Source organism: Sycon ciliatum, chromosome 4 (genome assembly GCF_964019385.1).
Source record: "Sycon ciliatum chromosome 4, ocSycCili1.1, whole genome shotgun sequence".
Lineage (NCBI taxonomy): Eukaryota > Metazoa > Porifera > Calcarea > Leucosolenida > Sycettidae > Sycon > Sycon ciliatum.
The window spans coordinates 35,328,040-35,346,398 of NC_088646.1; the positions used below are offsets into that span (position 1 = coordinate 35,328,040).

The 18,359-nt window shown below is 45.3% G+C and overlaps 2 protein-coding genes across 2 annotated transcripts in view; one reads left to right on the forward strand and one right to left on the reverse strand.

Moving 5' to 3' along the window:
* Positions 1-2,850: 2,850 nt before the first annotated feature.
* Positions 2,851-13,733, reverse strand: LOC135815898 (polypyrimidine tract-binding protein 2-like). Its single transcript, XM_065329243.1, has 18 exons — positions 13,572-13,733; positions 13,449-13,482; positions 12,148-12,379; positions 11,613-11,682; positions 11,259-11,360; positions 10,965-11,016; positions 10,279-10,337; positions 9,453-9,582; positions 9,050-9,267; positions 8,599-8,632; positions 7,980-8,072; positions 7,448-7,542; positions 6,806-6,856; positions 6,438-6,505; positions 6,170-6,247; positions 4,270-4,296; positions 3,715-3,778; positions 2,851-3,517 (listed from the first exon to the last, which is right to left on the reverse strand). The coding sequence occupies exons 1-18, from the start codon at positions 13,596-13,598 to the stop codon at positions 3,443-3,445; spliced, it is 1,509 nt and encodes a 502-aa protein (XP_065185315.1). The 5' UTR covers positions 13,599-13,733; the 3' UTR covers positions 2,851-3,442.
* A 264-nt stretch (positions 13,734-13,997) lies between these two features.
* The window catches only part of LOC135815899 (uncharacterized), a 32,881-nt gene continuing 28,519 nt past the window's right edge, over positions 13,998-18,359 (forward strand). Inside the window, exons 1-3 of the mRNA XM_065329244.1 lie at positions 13,998-14,422; positions 16,431-16,534; positions 18,140-18,263. Coding sequence (XP_065185316.1) covers positions 14,405-14,422; positions 16,431-16,534; positions 18,140-18,263 — 246 coding nt within the window. The 5' untranslated portion in view covers positions 13,998-14,404. The remainder of the gene's footprint in view (positions 14,423-16,430; positions 16,535-18,139; positions 18,264-18,359) is intronic.

Genomic DNA, 18,359 nt, shown 5'->3' on the forward strand with positions numbered 1-18,359 from the left:
ATGTCAACACGAAAACCAGACTTACCGTATTATCTCTAATATAAGCACAGTCTCCAATAATAGAACACCTTGGGGCGGCATTCAAAAAAATAAAGTGCTCAGTCTCCATTATAAGCACACTGTGTAAATTCATTATCTGTACCGGCGAAAAAACCCTGAAATGTGTGTGTCTGACATGAATTTGGCATGGCAACATGCCTCTGAAATGAGGTTGAAATAATAATGGAACAGTCTCCAATAAAGGAACGTCTCCATTAATAGCACGGGCCGGAGGTACATTGAAAAAATAAAGGACCGTGCTTATATTAGAGATAATACGGTATGTGTGATTTGATGTGCCCAAAATTGCGGCTTCTATTCGAGGGCGGCTTCTATTCAAGTGCGGCTTTTATACAAGCTAGACTTTACGGTGATGGTATAATCTGCAATGCTAGCTACAGTGAAGACTGGCCCCCACTGGTGCACTTTAATCATCCCGAGTCGAACAGGAAACCCGCAGCCATGCAACCCAGCTTACCTCACACCAGCCAGTTGTAAAAACCTGCGGGCAAGAGTACATGAGAACCACAGAGTCACGGAATACCATTTTTAACCCTTTAGGCCAAGTAAAAAAAAAAGCTAGATGATCGTCCCCGTCCGCCCCAGTTTTTGTCAGCGCCCCAAGAAATATTTTATTTTTTAAATCGTGAGTTTTACTATATGGACCACATACTACTAGTATATCACAACGTCAGTATCGATCTGCTGAAGAAAGAAAAAGAAAAAAAGAAAAAAAAAGAAAAAAAGAGAAAAAAAACCTTGATGTTGTTGTGTACACTGTGTGCATGAGAGGGTAAAAAGTAAAAAAATAAAAATAAAATCCTCCCGCCCTCCCCGATTTTTCCAAAAAAAAGGACGATCATCTAGTAATTTTTTTTACTCGGCCTTATGGGTCTCACATAAGCGTAAGGGCCGGGTTCCACTGCGGCTCCGCTGCCCCGCTGCTCGTCTTTCGCGGCTTGAAACGTCATCATTACCATAGTGACCGCGGCTCGAGCTGGAGCAGCGAGTCCGCGGCTCACCGCGAGCTTTTGCTACGATTCTTGACCAAAAACTGCGAGCCGCGGTCGCGGCTCGACCTGTTTCCCGTATACGCGTACTTTGCATTGTTTTGTACGCCAGAATTTTAAAATTCAAATTTTAATTCGTTGCGCAGGCCAGAACACAAGGATTTGTTTGATTTCGCGCGCGCAGGCAGGTGAAACGTCATCAAAAAGTGTGGACCACGACCGCGGTACCGCGAATGGCGAGTGACAGTGAAACCGCGCTGCTCCGCTGCATGCAGCCAAGTGCCGCGGAGCAGCGGAGCCGCGGAGCCGCAGTGGAACCCGGTCGTATGTGACCCTTACAGTAAAATCCCATTTTCTGTGAGTTTTGTTGCTAGGAAACAACTAAAATGGTGCTCCACTCGTAGCTGAGGTCCCAGGCTTTCCAACGGTGTAAAAAACAACCATACTTACCATACAAATTTTTGCAGTATCGATCGACTGAAGTCTGGGGAAATTGGAAAAGACGACCATCCGCCATGCGCGCATTTCGAGAATGGGAGTGCATCTCTTGAAGCCGTGTCAGGAAAGCTTTCTGAGGACACTGACGGCACCAGTCTAGGCTGGATGTCCCTGGAGGATTTCCAGTGTAATGTCGTGAGAAAGAGAGCTCCGTTGAGTCCTCCTAGCTCAAATAAATCGTCCCCGAATGAAGAAATCAAATTTACCAACCAGCGAGGAAGCACAGCAACAGCAACTCTCACAAGAACTTGTCAGGTGCGATCAGCTGATTCGCCTGGCCGTGAGAATCACGGCACGCGTGACATCGCGCCTGAGTACTCATCTGATCGAGAGTGAATCTGACGCGAGCGGCGCTGAGGTGAACGAACCAAAATTGTGATATTGTGGAACTGTTGCTGCTGGTGCATCGCCGATGGCGAGGTATTGGAGTTCAAGAACGGAATTAGGAGCATATATTCTTCACCAAGACATATCGCTTACCTGATTGTTTATCATAGGACTTCAGCTCCATCACGAACTTGGTATGCACTTCGTGCTGTGATTTTTGTTCTTTTTTGTTCGCAATTGTATTTTCTCTCAACTTGAATGGCTACCACGGGTCATATCCCTGCCTGGACATAGTCATATTTGTGTTTTCTGGACGCGTCCAGGCATACAGATTTTGAAAATATAGTTTACCCATACCTACAACTCACGGAACTTGAGTTATGGCTCGTTGTTTGTACGCGTGTTTGCGTGACCACCCCTCACATACATCGAGTAAGACCCACAAAGGGTTAAATGACTTCCCGATAAGAACACATAGTCGTGTCCTCTAGGCTCTTGCTGTACTGTGGGCATGATGTGACTCATTTGCACGATATACTAGTAATAGCAGCATACTGTAAAGCGATGAATTTTTGCGGCGCGTAAAGTTCGCGTTTTCAAGAATTGTGCTCGTTCACGAGAAACTTTTGCGATTTATCTCTTCAGTCGGATCTTGTACTGTATAGTATACAGTCAATGCACAGGGCCGTGTGCGACGATTTATATTCGCGAATGTGCGATGGCTGCGAAAATAGAGAAAATTAATCTCTAGAGAAATTTTCTCTCTTTACAGTAGTTCTGGAGTGTTGAGGAGACATGTTCAGATTTTGGGACCAAGAATCCATAACCCCTCACTCTTGATATGACAAGCCTTTTGAAGTGTTCTTATTAAGTTTCAGACCTCAGCATGCATTTATTCAAAGTATTAGCAAGAGTGCATACATGGACTCTTAATATTAGGGAGTAGTAGCGGCGAGCACCGAGCGGAAGCACAAAATGGTTGGATAAAGTCATCTTGATGCTAAGCGGAAATATGTACATACCGGTAAGCTACTGATTCACGAGTTGTGTTTATGTAATCATCAGCACCACATACTGTAGCATCCGGGGGCTAGTCTATACATACAGAAAGCACTAAAATGTGCACTACCTAAGCTTGGTTTTGTGAATCATCTTAAAAAAAATAGTGCTTCGAGCTTTCATGAAAACATGGTAAGAGTATAAACAAGAGTACATAACCCCCAAGAATGTGCAACTCCAGCTATGACGGCAGAACTTCACATCACGTGATGAACCCGTACACATTATTTGCACTCTTTGCATGATATATACAGGGTTGTGCACAACCCAGCTTCGGGCTCCACTCTCTTCTGGTCACTTTGCACTGTTTGCCAGCGTAACCTTTTGAACCATGTCACGTGATGTGAAGTTCTGCCGTCGCAGCACAGCATAGTGGTTGTGCAGGCAGTTGCACACTCTTGGGGGTTATGTACTCTTGGTATAAAGCATAAACGGAAACAAAAGGAAGAAAGAGAGAGAGAGAGAGAGATGGGTGAAGAAGTCCCAGCTGGAACAATCTCAAGAAGTTTTTATTGCACAGTGGCGTTCTTCGCAAAGGACACTCGAAGGTATCGCTTCTCCTCAAACTTGTGGTTGTGTAGCATCTAAACACAAACACAAGCACACAAAACGATATAATTAAAATACATAGCATGAAGAGTTGCACGAGATACATATCCTACATATCACGAGAAAACTTTCTTTGAACTTACCCACTAACTTTGCCATGATGCGTGTATAGAATATGTGTGCACAGTTCAGCCTTTATATTGCTAATAAAAATTACATGACTCCAACTCACCACAAGCGCCTGGATGGCAAGCTCTGTACTGGGCAGCTGGACCAAGGCCATTCGTCTGTCTACCCTGTGAAGACAGCAAGCAACAGAGACAGTGATTAGTTAGTATTGACACAAACAGAAGCGAAGTACACATTGGCAACGTTTTTGGGGGCAACTTAAGTGTCAGGAAGTGAAATCCTACCCCAGGAACGGTGTGCACGCAACTACACAGTATGCGATCACACCAGCCCCAAAGCATAGACACAACAGTGCATGCATGTGCATGGCTACAAGTGCTGTACTGTACACACGCAGCTGTATCTTGCAGTAGTGCGACTACTTCAGAAACAATGGGGAGGTTTGCGGTGCAACGATACACATGTATGCACTAGTACGTACAAATCCTGCTGTATTCCTGGGGTCACATTGCAGTTACCTCCACTGTACTTTGGTATGAGATTCCCAGGTAATGACAAAGCAGCAATCCTCCCAATACACTCATGGGCTTCCCAAACACCACCACTACGTACTGTTTTCAACAAAGTCACACAATACACATGGAACCGCTAGACTTACTTTGCAGGCTCTTCTGACCGCTGATTGCTGCAGAGCACAACACAGTCGACAAGGAAATACAGATTTTAAACGCCATACAAATCTTCTTCTACATGCAGCTGTAGAGTGGTGTTGTAGAGACTCCTAGTCTGAAGAAACACTGAGCTGCCAGGGTGAAATGTCTTGTGGGAGATAGATCACAACAGGGCTGCTCAATACAATTCAACCAAGAGAGTTAAGCGGGATTCACAGAAGCTTTTTCGCGATGGGACACGCGATGCGACGCGATCTGCGACGGACGCGTGCGATGCGAACTCGCGAAATACCATTCACAGAAGAAGTCAGTGATGCGACAACATCTTGCTGATTTGGCTACGTCACCATGATATTCGCGCGGTTTGATACAACTTGTACAAATTTATAGGTAACTCTTGAACCTTTGTACAACTTTGCTGTAGAAAAGGTCAAAATCGTACGCCAAATCGCTTGTCGCATCGCATCGCAAAAGTTGAGCCAAGCTCAACTTCTGCGATGGCCCAGTTGCGTGGGGTGCGACAAGGCTGCGATTTGGGGTTTTCCCGGTTTCGCGCCTGTGCATCGCGTGTCGCATCGCAAAAAAGCTTCTGTGAATCCCGCTTTAGTTAGCGTCAGCTGCTGGGCAGTCGCAGTGTGAACACTGGGCCGTGCAGTGGTGCTACAATATTAACCCTTTACCGTTTGTACGTACAAATTTCGACCGCTCGCGGTCGATGACTAGTATGCGCACAGCGCTGGACTGGTTCACCGCAGAGAGCTGGGGTTTTCCCTACTGGTAGCCAAGATGTACGCGCAGAGGGTGCCGACAATTTTTTTGTGTGATGCAATATAAAAAATCGCGAAAATCGCGACTTGAAAAATGCGCTTTGGGAAAAGTGCGTACCCTACGACTTTTGGTATTGCCTGCAGATTATTTCGACTTTTGCTTGAGCTCGCCTCACGACTGTCTGCCCTGCTGTGCAAGCCATGGACGCGGAGCAAGCTCTTTCGCTTCTGGAGACCCTTCCTGATGACTCTGTCGCTGCCTCATCCAGCGAAGATGAGTTTGTGGAGCCAGACAATCCTGTTGAAAATATTTATTCTGACGATGACCGCGACGATGACATGGCGAGTGAAAGCAGCGCCAGTGAGAGTGACATGGATGTCACAGACGACGACAGTGTCGCTGAGATGAGTGCCACGAATGGTGGAAGCGGACGTGGCAGAGAGAGAGGATTCGGCCGTGGAATAGGCCGTCGTCACGGTAGAGGTCGTGGTGCACAGGTACTAGGTACAGCCAGCGGTGCAACCTGCACTAGTCGATATTCGCAATACTTGGGACAATGCTGACACCACTGTGACTGGTAACACTCCTGCATTCCACCCAGAGAACGAACCTGGTATCCACTTACCTGAGGGAGCCACTCCAGTGCAAGGATCTGATTTATTGCATATTGCAACAGTTTGCCCGATCGGCAATAAATTCAAATAATTATTAGTGGTAAATAGTGAAATCTGTGTTCGTTTTCTGGACTTGAAAGTTGTTGCATCGCATTCCTGAGGGTTTTTACTTTCAGAATCACCCCATTTTGTACATGATAAAAGTGAAAAATAAAAAAGTTACGGCATGAACAATGACGGTTGGTTTTTGCTGTACAAATACCTAAAACGGTAAAGGGTTAACGAGACCAGGTTTCACTGAGCAACACTGCAGCTGGCAGCAGAGACTACTAATGATCCTAAAGATCACATGGCTAGTCCGTTGCAGGCGTCTGAAGTAGCGTTCACAGTACGGGCAGATAGAGATACTCAGCTAAGCACTTTCCAAAGAAGTGCACAACAAAAATTTTAGTGGTGTCGACGTGAGACAGTTATCTTCCCAGCATACCAAAGCTCTGCTACTCACGTTATCCACTTGAATGTGACAAGAGAGGGTGAGATCAACAGGAACAGTCTCTCCAGCTCGTCTTGTGTTATGGATGCTCTACAAAGCAAACAAGCACGGAAACAATGATTAAAACAGGAGCCGAGCAGTCTCTTGCCAACACGAGGTGGAAGAAGGCCGAAAAAAAGGGTGCGCTGGTGCGTCCATAAGAGAGAGAGAGGGGCGCGGGAACGGGGTTGAAGACTGCATGGTATTTGGTGTTCCTTGTAAATAGTGGGGAAATACTCACGGGATATTAGACAGATGAAGGGATGGTGATGGCGGGTAGATGTTCTGCAGATTATGTGAACCAGATTGCTGTCAACATAAAGGTACAACAAACAAGCAAAACACCAACATGAGGCAGAGCAAAATGTAGTAAATACAATTTGAGGACAGCAATAAGGGCCAGGATTGGAAAGTTTAAGATCGTAACAAACACCAAGCAAAAATGAAGTGATTATCCGCTCTGACCCCATCCTAAAAGGGCATTGAGTGCATTTCAGCCGTCTCTGTTACCCGTATTCATGGAAATGACAGCCCATTGTTGAAGAATAAGTCATGTATGCTACTAAGCACATCATCTAGATCTCATTATACATGTCGTGATGAACATACCTTGTAGCGATGCAGGGGAGAATCAGTGAAATCCTTTGTGAGTGTTGCATCCTGCAGTGGAAACGGAACGGATATCATTATACTGGTAAGAACAGACAAAGAAGTTAAACTACAATGAAGCTAGGTGAATTCCTAATCACGTATACAATGTATCAAGAGTACATAAACCAGAGTGTGCAACTGTGCATATCAGATCTGAAACAGCGCAGTTCGTGCACTACGTCACCCTGATGAGGTCAGCCAAGCCGCGACGGCGTACAGCTCAAATTTTCATGTTTCATAGCCCGGAAATCAGCCAAGTTTGCTTGATTTTAGACGTCCAGTTTCAGGATTTCGGTGTTTTGTGTAACTGTGTACGCTGCGTACATCCACCGACAAGTAAAGTCACCAGGCTATCCGTATCAAAAAACCGAAATCAGGACAAACTCAGTGACCTGCACCACCGCGACTGGTTACGCAACTTTTCACCGTACCTGTGGCTTACCATGCTGTCAGAAATGACGTACTGCACGAATTACGCTCCCACAGGAACCATCCCGAGTTGCACACTCTGGTTTATGTACTCTTGAATGTATGAATAAGCGCCACTACTTCCAGAAACACAGCAGCCCAGCGAGGTGAACACTGGGTTGTAGCACATACCTGGTCTTCGTTGGGCATGGCGACGCTGTTGTGCTTGGACGTGGTTACATGCATCACCTTAGTTTGGAATGTGACGCGGTGAAGATGGCGTTGGGCTGCACACAGACACACACACACAGACACAACATTAGAGACTACATAGAGTGCACAGATAGAGAGCGTACGTCACTTCGGATTTGTAAATAGATTTTTGTTCCTCTCACTTCAAAGTACAAACAAAAGCTAGAAACTGTTGCTAGAGAACTCCCCATGGCTCAAGCTTTCCAAAAAGCCAAAGATGCCCATTTCAAGTTATCATCAAAATGGGTCGTGGCGTGTTGCTGGGACTGAGAAGTTATCCACTTTGGGGGTTGGAGAAGAGTTAAAATCCAACGCAAGCACACCACCTTCAATTACAGGCAAAACCATGGAAGAAACGGCCTGTAGATGTTGTTAATATCAAGATTCTAAAAGAAAAAAAAGAAAAAAAGAAAAGGAGAGAGAGAGAGAGATCACCAGTGACATGTCAGTAGTTCACAGAGCACATGCTTACCAGTCTGAGACTGCTGACCAGTAGCAAATTGGATCAGAGCGGTGTCTTTCTTGTTGAAGAGGATTTTCACGCGCTGCACATCACCGTACACACCTGAAAAAGAAAGACAGAGCATGCAATTAACATCAACTTGGGCTTTCTACCAAGCCGCCAGAAACCCAAAGGACCAGCCATGCCCCCCCCCCCCCCCCCCTGTGTTTCAGGGAATTGTAGACAGAACCCAAACTTCAATATTTAAGCGAAGGAAACCACACCAATAAAAAACTCAATGCTCTGTTACTGGATACATACCTGCGAGTCCTCATCAGGTTCGGCTGCCAAGTCACAGCAAGAGTCTACAATCCCAAGAGTGCTTAATTCCCTTTACCATCCCTATCCATTGCTGCGACAGCAGAATTTCACATCATCTGACACATTTCAAAAGGCTACGGTGGCAAACAATGCTCATGGTGCAGATAGTGTGTAATGGCCTGTCACGTGACGCAAAGATCTGCTGCCGCAGACTGGAGTTGCACACTCTTGGGGTTGTGTACTCTTGGCCACATGGAGAAGTGCTTTGAAAGGAAGAGAAAGACTAAAGACAGACAGAAAGGCAGAGGCCAGTGAAAAGAAGACATACCGAACAGAATGAAGAGGTCCTGGGGTGATACAGTCTAACACCCAGCAGTTGAGCAAGGAGGAGAAGAGAAAGCCAAGAAGAGAAGAAGCAGAGCAGAGAGAGGAACACACAGATGCGGAGTAGAAGTTAGTAGGAGACAGCATCTAGTGAAGATCAGTGAGAAGAGGAAAGGTTAATGGAGGCAGAGGCCAGAGAGTCAGAAGGGCTTACAGGTTGACAAGCCAAAGCAAGTCACTCCGTCATGATCTTTTAACATAATGATGCACGCATGCACAGAGCAGCAGTCGTAGAGCCCAACAAAGAACACACAAAAGACTGACAGGTGCACAGTTCCTGGCCATCCCCAGTCATATAAAGCATGAAAGCAGAAAAACCCACCGAGGCGAATCTGGCAATGGCCTTTTTAGTACCATGGCCGAAAAAGCAAATGAGTAACTTGTCTGTTGCTCACCTCGTCGTTGAGATTGCTGACAAGCAGGACAGGGCTAGCAGTGGACATGCCACCAAGGCCAGCCATGTTGGCACCAGACATCGCACCCAATGCACCGTTACCAGCCATCAAGTTCTGCAGCGCTGTCATGCCCGCGGGCATGCCTGGCAGGCCAGCAATGCTGGCGGCGGTAGCTGCAGATCCTCCACCCAACAACACAGGGCGTACTGTGGTCACATCTACATGGAAAGCAGGGCACAAATGAAGGGCTGATGAGCTCTCACATGCAGAAATACAGGTGGACTATAAGAAAAAACAAAAGAATGCACTTGCCACGCATCAGAAAAGCATCAACATGATGCTCAGGACCAATGAAAGCAGCATGCAACCCAGTGAGTGACTGTAGTCTAATCAAGCTGCTTACTGTCCGAAACATCAGGCTTGGTATAGTCGCGTTGACGGTCTGTATTACTGTTCACTGTCAGAGTGGCCAGCTTGGACGAGTCGATCCTCATTGTGCAACATCGGTCATAGATATTCTGACCATCCAATGCCTGTCACAGACAAACAGAAAGAAGATCCGAGCAGAGAAACAATGAAAGCTAGTGCAACCAGCAACGCTTCTGCCACAAAGGACTCAGCACCAACGAGTGTCTACATCCAGCCATCAATGACCTGCTCATTATGTGCAACTTGCAGAATGCATGAAAATGCGCATTGAGCAAGGGAACACAGCAAGGAAAAAACCCCAGATTCAACAAATCAAAGGATGGTCACAGGGTTCCAAATGACAGCAAGCATTCAGGTTCAGCTCAACCCTGGCTGAGATACCATAGTGTCTTGTATAGAAGTCTGCCTCATATAAAAGACTGTTGTGAATACAAGCCCAGCCCTGCCATCGGCTTATAGGAACAAGCCAGGCTTTTATAAGTGACATTACGGTATATGGGCGCGTCTTAATAGGGGATTCACACGACGCGCAAACCCACGTGTGTGGTACTTTTTACTCGTGTGACCCTAGCGCGTGCAAAATCTTGATTAACTTGATCGGGGTCCTAGGCCCACGTTCGTGCTTTGCGCGTGTGCGAAAACAGCGAGAGTACTCAAGTTACATGAGTACACAGACGCATGCGAGATTTGCACGGGTCTGTTGTCTGTGTGAATCCGTTGGGCGGCTTGTCCACCTTTATGCCAACGTGTTTTCGTTCATTTTCACGTCGTGTGAATACCCCATAAGAGTTGAGACTAACCAGTTTGGCTGTAGATGCGGAATGAGAATCAGAAAGCTCAACCAATGCCTGGAACTGGCCTGCAGCAGTACGAATCAAAGAGGAGCGTGCACAGGGGAAATAGACAATGTTAGTAGATCACCGAGGCACTGCTAATATACGCCGCTGGGACAGTACCTAATGATAATTATACAGTCAATTGCCAACGGGTAAACCAGCATACTATTACTTATTAGCTCCACAGCATGCATGTACCAAACACGTGGGTGACAGGACACTGGTGGCCCGATACACACAAGAATACACATACTCAATCTGCAGACAGCACTGCTTCGTCCGCCTTTGTACACTCGTCAGTGTAACATTGAGAAACCAGATCTAAGCCCAGGAAAACTATAGCTTTAGGACCCAAGAGGCTGTCAACAAATATCAATATACTTTAGAGATGATACCTGTTTTTTTTATTGGGGAAAAGGTTGAGCACTGATCATATTTCTTGGAATGTGTGTTCATCGTGAGAGGGGGGGGGGGGGGGGGGTGAACAAAAAATACTGTTTTGAGAAACTATATCAGTTCTTGGGATGGCCCTAAGTGGTCTTCACCTGAAATCACAATGACCAGCTCCACAGCACAGGGGCGCACTAATCCAATCTATATGCAATCAATGTAAATTCCTGGTCCTATTGGCATACCGGGAGTGTACTCACCATTCTTCGTGAATGTGATGATGCGCAAAACAGTCCCATACTTGGAGAAAATCTACAACAGGCAGTTCATCAATGGAGAAGAGAAAGAAACATCAGTAGCAGAAATAAGCAAAAACTAAGTACACTCCTGTACACTTATGAGTTGTACGTCAGGATAAAAGAACATTAGGAAAGAGAAAAAAAGGAAGGAGTTCCAAGAGTTTGTGACCACAAGAGATAAAGAGAAGCAAGAGTTACATGACAGAGGCAAAAAGAGATAGACAACACCTTTAACGCACAAACACAAACACATACCGTATGCAGCACATCCAAAGTAACAGGATAGATCATGTTGTCAATGAGGATGTGTAGAACGTTGGGACCATCTGTTCCAGGTGTTGCCTGAGCGGCACCACCCTGTCCAAGAAAAACAACATACAAAACAATTTAAATCACAGCTGCACACACCTGCACAGCACATTGTACAGGAAAACAGAATAACAGGGCAACTGCCACAGCAGACCCAGTGGAGCAAAGGAGACTGCTGAAAAACCTAATGGATGAGATAATGAAGCACAGCCATATACTTCAGCGTACTAGTACATTCTTCTTCTTCTAGAAAAGCACCAACAAAACTATAAGTCCCATCATCTTCACTGCCGTGCTTACCGTGGCGTTGTTACTGGGTGACAGCAGCAACTCTGTGTGGCGCGAATGCTGCAGCTGAACAGTTTGGCCCCTGCGCAAGATGGAAAACAACATGTCGCTGATATAAACACAACGAGACATTTTCTATATACAAAAGTTGCGCGTCTGGAGATGGGCAACCTCTAGACAAAGACGAACTGCATTCTGGGAATTTGGATATAGGCAGTTGAGGATGTGTGCACATTATTCTAGTTTTGAAGAAGCCAAGCCATGCGACGCATGCTCTACATTTTCATGGTGGTATGAAAAAGGCTCTTCAGTGCACCCGCAGAGTGTGTAATGCTATTTGCCTTGTCTAAATCATAGGAATTCATGGAGAAAGTGTGTGTGCGTGCGCGCGCGTGTGTGAGGGAGGGAGAGAGAGAGAGAGAATCTATAGCAGCGAAAACACTTCTTGGCCCAATACAAATCATGTAGTGTCGTGTCTATGTCCACCATAACTCTGCCTAACTCTGGATTTATCACTGCACCACACCACATCAATTTAATCACGTACCTTATCATAGCGGGAGTATAGTTATAATAGTTGCAACAGGTAGCCGCAATAGCTTCATCTTCCAGCTCCATCAGTGCCTGGTTGCGCTGACGAAGTAGCATAATATTAGTAACTCGGCCAAATGGTGCTGCAAGGGCGGCTACCTCGAATTCCGTCGTTGCAGCCGGAAGGCTTCGCACATGCAGTACGCGCGACGGTTGACTGTTGTCGGATAACTTTGTCTTCTTTGCATCTACATGTGCATGTAACCAACAGAAAGAATGCATGGCCATCTGCACTGTACAATATTAGAACTCTGGGAAAGAATTGCAAAAGGAAAGCTGCTAAAATCAATTCAATCTCGGTTTTTTTTAACCATTCATGTTTTCTATTGAGCTATCATGCGTGTACAGTTTTGCCTAGTCAGCTCCTGCAACAAGTTACATAAATTGCACGTTCGGGCCTGATTGGAAATTTTTATTTCCATTGCTATTCAGGTTCGGCCTCATTTCCTCTGTGCTGCGCTGACGAGTCCACAAAGGACGAAACAGTTCTGTCCGCAGATTGAGTAAATTGCAGTGCCAGTAATAACTGACATCCCAGAAGCAGTCAGGTACGGCGCAGTTGCATGTTATCAAGAGTAGATAAACAAGAGTGTGCAACTCCGGATCTCTCCTGCACAATCTGCAGATACCCCGCGCCCACGGCGGAATTTTTTGTTTACGTCACCTTTTTTCAGAGAAACGCGGATTCTGCCGCAGAGCAGTGTGAGAGCACGTGCTGGGCACCGACCTTGTAGTGTAAAGCCCAGCCAAGTGCACGAGGGAAAACTCTCCAAAAGGCTCGCAGCGCGTGCGTCGTCGAAAAGATTACGTCAACAAAAAATTCCGCCGTGGGCCAACCCATCCGCGAGTTGCACACTCTTGTTTATCTACTCTTGATGTTATTATTCTGATGAGATGGCCACGAAAACGTATAAGGAACAAGCTTTTATACATGGAAACAAGTTTTGCTAATGGTGTTTGTACTGAGTGCGCAGCTTACTACCGGTATATTTATTGCGTTAATTACATTTTTTATCTCCACGTATAGCTTTTTAATTATTATTATTATTATTATTTTCACTAGTTTGAGGGTTATTATTATTATTATTATTATACGCTTGTTCGCGTTGATATCACCAAGCAAGCTTGGCTAGTCTTCGTATAAGCCAAATGAACAAAAGAAATGAGGAACGAGCACGAGTATACATTAACACCAACAAATACGCCTAATCTGAGCCTAACATTACGAATAACGAAGCAAACTGAAGGGAAACATACCACTGACTCCCGGTATTTGGTCCTCAGCAAGGCGCTGCAAAATATGGGAACGGAAAATGAAGAGAACATCGATTTAGGAACTAACGACACGAACAGGCAAGACGAAGACCGAGAACGACGTACCTTCAATCCTCCTCCTAAAGCGTCCATGGTGTAAACAAAGTGGCTCCTTTTAATCTCTCTCACAAAGTTCACAAAGAGCAAGATATGAAAAATTGGTAGCTAACTTTTACTTGGACCTTCTTCTCAAAAGCAGGAAAACACCGACAACAACCAGATCAGCTGAAAGCCTGAAACCCTTCGTCGCGTTTTTTGCCGACTTGCATGCTCGTAAACAGCTAGCTGTAGCTAGCGCTATAGCTGACATCGACGCCAAACGCAAGACGCGCTAGGCGCGTGCGCAGCTCGGCGGCGTGCGGTAAATGTGCAACACAAATGCGTCAACTCCCCATGGAAACCACTCACTGCGTGGGCCGCGTCCAGTTGATGTACGGTGCACCGGTGGTTACTTGCAGTAGTTGGATCAGCTGATTTCTTGAATCTTGCTTCTTGGTCGACTCTTTGAAAATTTTACTTGCACTTTGCAGACTGTCAACACCACACTGGATCCTGACACGACAGGACATGACATGACTCGACTGTGCACATGTGATGTACATGTAGTAAAAACGACAGCACATGAAGTAAAAACACTGTTTTGTGCATTGTGAAGAAATCGAGAGCAGTAGAGGTGTAGTGAAGACTGAAGTCCCGAGCAGAAGGCCAGTTTTTCGCAGTGTCAGAGACTGTAGCCTGATATTTTAAAAAAGCCTCGTTGATTCTGCCTTGCACGGCTGTGTGGCGAAAATATCCTTGTTTGCAATTTGCCACGTTGCGAATTAATTATTTGGACTCAGGAATTACTGCTACTTCATTACGAACAATTCGTAGTGCTGGAATAGCATCTGGAGGATAAGATGTTTTCATCAAGGACGGTGAGTATTCTCTCAGCTGGCACTGTACTGCCAAGTCAGCTGTTTGCTGTTACTGGCCATGGACCTGGTTCATTCGATGATGTCAGTGCTGACACATGTGCCCTATGAATAGTTTGTACATTTAATAATATAGCTACAAAGACAACTAATTGCACAGTAAGCATTTCATATATTATATGAAATGCTTACTGTGCAATTAGTTGTGTAGCTATAATATTAAATGTACAAACTATTCATAATAATATTATTATGTCGACATGTATGTGTAAAATGCAAGGCACACAAGGAAGGGAAAGCGAGGATTCGTTCAGAACGGTCTACGTAACAATGGAACGGGGACTACTTGAACTAATCTTATGTGGACAAATAAAAGTGAAAGGTGAAAAAGAGCGAAACAAAAAAAGAGTGATAATACTACATCTATTCAGTGGGGGGCAAGCTCAGCAGGTAAGAACAATGCATATGTGAATCATCAGCATCAGCAAAACAAAGAAAGAACCTGAACAGACGTTTCCATTCCATTGTTACGTAGATTCACTGATGATTGTAACAAGAAAACAGTTCTGAACGAATCCTCGCTTTCCCTTCCTTGTGTGCCTTGCGATAATCGTACATTTTACACATACATGTCAACATATATGAAATGCTTACTGTGCAATTAGTTGTCTTTGTAGCTATATTAAAACTGCTGTCTCCGAAACGCCTGTTCACATTTAATAATACTCATAATATACTCAATCTGCGATATATAATCTGCGAGGAAACGAAACCCGTAATATCGAAATGAAGAATGTAAACGCGCTCATCAGCAGTCGCAAAGCAACAGTCGAGTTATGATTCAAACGTTTTCTTGTGGCAGTCATCAGGAATCAATCACCACAATGGGGTCTAACTAGAACAGAATAATAATAATAATTATTATAATCCAGTAGAAAAACAGTAAGTAACAAATACAAAAAAAAACAAGTCATATTCTTCAACTTTCCACATCGCACAATTGATCTCTTTGCGATCCTGGTGCTGGTCCCAGGTCGAAAACTCAATTGCAAAACAAGTTTCTTTATGGGGCAAAGTGACCAAATTTGTGACGGTTGAGAGTTTGACTTCCATGGCTTGTACAGTAGGTTGTGACATGGCTGCTGTGTTCCTTCTCAGCCTGAAGACTTTGAAGATAAGGAAAGTTGCTTTTTATAACATCTAGTAAACATCGTAGTTATTTCTGCCTTTCAATTAGGGCTGAAACGATCATTCAATAACTCCTAGCGATCAACCAATATCATTAACGATCGATATATTGGTTTTATCGATTCTTGTCGGCCCTATCGAACACCAGTTTATAAAGATATTCTATGATGCCTTTGCTACGCTCAAAATTTGTGGCACCGCACCTGTTGACATCTGTAGATATCTGGCTGGTTTTATCAGCATGAACTACTCAAGTAGAGAGTTTCATGTTGTTTCTAGAGCGAAGAATCTTGTCATCACCCACTAGCAACTGCTCTCTCATCTCTAACTTCTGAAGTTCTCCCAATCTCTTTCAAAGCCACAAATCAATTTTACTGCGCTTGAAAGTACATGATTGCACTCGTATCCACTATCGGATGGAGTGCAAGGGCTAGAATACTGTCACTGATATGCATGCATAAAAATCGTTAGTACTCGTTTTGAAAACTAACGATTATCGATCGCACTCTTAACGATCGATATGCGAGTTATTGGTATAATTGTTTCAGCCCTACTTTCAATACATCATCATTGGACGTGTTCGATTGCACACCCGGGACCCAGATTTCATAATTTTTGAATGAGCAGATTAAGGCCATGTAATAGAAACAAACAACTGGAATTTTCGGAATGGGCGGAATTGGATTTGTGGATTCGGACAAAGAAATCTGTGTAATCAAAGTACGTGGAATGGATGGAATTGTGTGTAATCGAATACGCCCATTGTTTTGCGCGTGCATGTGGGAATATCTTTTGTTTTTGCTGCTTATTGCGACGGGTTTAGGAAGACGAGTTGCTGCTGAGACTCACCGAGCTTGGCTTTGGACCAGAACTCTCCCAACGGGCACTACAAACAGGGTGTGATAATCTCCAGGAGCTTATTGACTGGTACGTTTCCTCAAGTCAACAAAACAATTAAACTTTTGCGTGTGTGTTTGTGTTTTCGTGCATTAACATTTAAAAGCAGGCATGGTTGTGATTTTTTTTACTAAGTACACAACCTACTCGTCAGAAGGGGAGAAGACAACAGAGTATACAATAACAAAACAGCAGGGAGAGTAGGGGCTGCAAAGCAAGCCTGTGCTGGTGAGGCAAGCCCACAACACTGACCCATGGTCTCGGCGTTAACGTGAGCTTGCGCACCTTAGCCTAAAAGAAGGGGGTGATTTACTGCGATAAAGACAAGAGAAGGTGAGGTAGAATGGATGAGGAGAAAGAAAGAGAGAGAGAGAGAGAGAGAGAGAGAGAGAGAGAGAGAGAGAGAGAGAGAGAGAGAGAGAGAGAGAGAGAGAGAGAGAGAGAGAGGGAGGGAGGGAGGGAGGGAGGGAGGGAGAGCGAGAGAGAGAGAGAGAGAGAGAGAGAGAGAGAGAGAGAGAGAGAGAGAGAGAGAGAGAGAGAGAGAGAGTGAGAGAGAGAGAGAGAGAGAGAGTGAAAGAGAGAGAGAGGTGATGAGTTGGGAATGCAATAAATAGGCATAACACTTAGGGCGCGGTCACACATGCACTGGGATTCGCTTCGGCGACGAGGTTCGGCGGCAGCGAGCCTGGTGTCGCTCCAGCGAAACCACGTGTGTATGGTCACACATACAAACAGGGCAAACTCCTACTTTGGCGGAAAATGAGAGTAAAGTGGACTGTGGTGCATACGGTACGGAGAAGAGACTAGGTCAATGACTATCTTGCACGCATTTTTGTTGCATGGACATCATACACATACAAATTTCCCGTAGCAAGTTCATATACAGCAGACCATGGTGTTTTCCGCTGAAGCGAATCCGCAGAAGCGACAGTCTCGCTTCGAAAATTTTGGAGGAAGCGGATTGGAGTTTCCGCTGAAGCGGAAGTTCCGCTTTCCGCCGTTGCCATGCCATTTTTCGCTCCTGCGACCTCGCTTCAGCGTATACGCTACTTTCGAGTGCATGTGTGACCGGGCCCTAACCTACAAATGCAACGGCGCAAACAGAGAGTTTGTTTCATACTCTAGACCAACGCATACGGCCGATTGGTTTGCAGGCCTGCCTGCAAATCGTGAGGTCCCGAGTTCAAGACCCGCGCTGGTAGCAGGAAGCGTGTAAAAAGACGTTTTACGCGTGTTGAACTGCGCCGACACCCACAGTCAACTGGGTACTCACAGCTCGGAGTGAGAATAACAAGGATGCAGTTTACAGGGTTATGGGTCGTTACACGCCCGATTGGTTGAGAGACTAACCTCCTCTCCCCTGACTCACTTGTGAGGTCTGCATTCGCCACTAAGGTTAACAGGCATAGTGTTGGCCTGCGGATGCGAAGGCTAGTTTGTGTGTTTCTGAACATTCAAGCGATGCCGACGCGGATCCCGCGAATATTATTATTATTATTATTATTAGACCGTACCTTGGCTTGGGTGGGAGGGGTGCATCGATGTCAGGGGAATGTGAGATGTTGCAGACGTTCTTTTGCCACTTGGCCCTACACGTTGTCTGTCTGTGCCTACTCATTTTTTTTAAATCTGCAGGTGCTTAAGTCAAGAAAATGCTGGTCAGCAGCTGGAAGAAGAATCGTCCTCGCTTGATGAACACCAGCCGCACGAGCCGCTGCCGCCACCTGCTGATACGTCAACAGCTTCTCCACTTTCGAGGGTATGGAGCAAAAAACGTCCTTCGAAGTATTTGGGTCATTCACTCACAAAGTGGCGAACGGTTGCCTCGGATCGATTCAATTTAATATTAATAATA

Coding starts and splice junctions, on each gene's coding strand:
- LOC135815898 (XM_065329243.1), bottom strand. CDS start 13,598: ATGGACGCTTTAGGAGGAGGATTGAAG. Junction 11,683..12,147: donor TATACTCCCGCTATGATAAG/GTACGTGATTAA, acceptor CATCTTGCGCAG/GGGCCAAACTGTTCAGCTGC. Junction 11,361..11,612: donor CACCCAGTAACAACGCCACG/GTAAGCACGGCA, acceptor TTTCTTGGACAG/GGTGGTGCCGCTCAGGCAAC.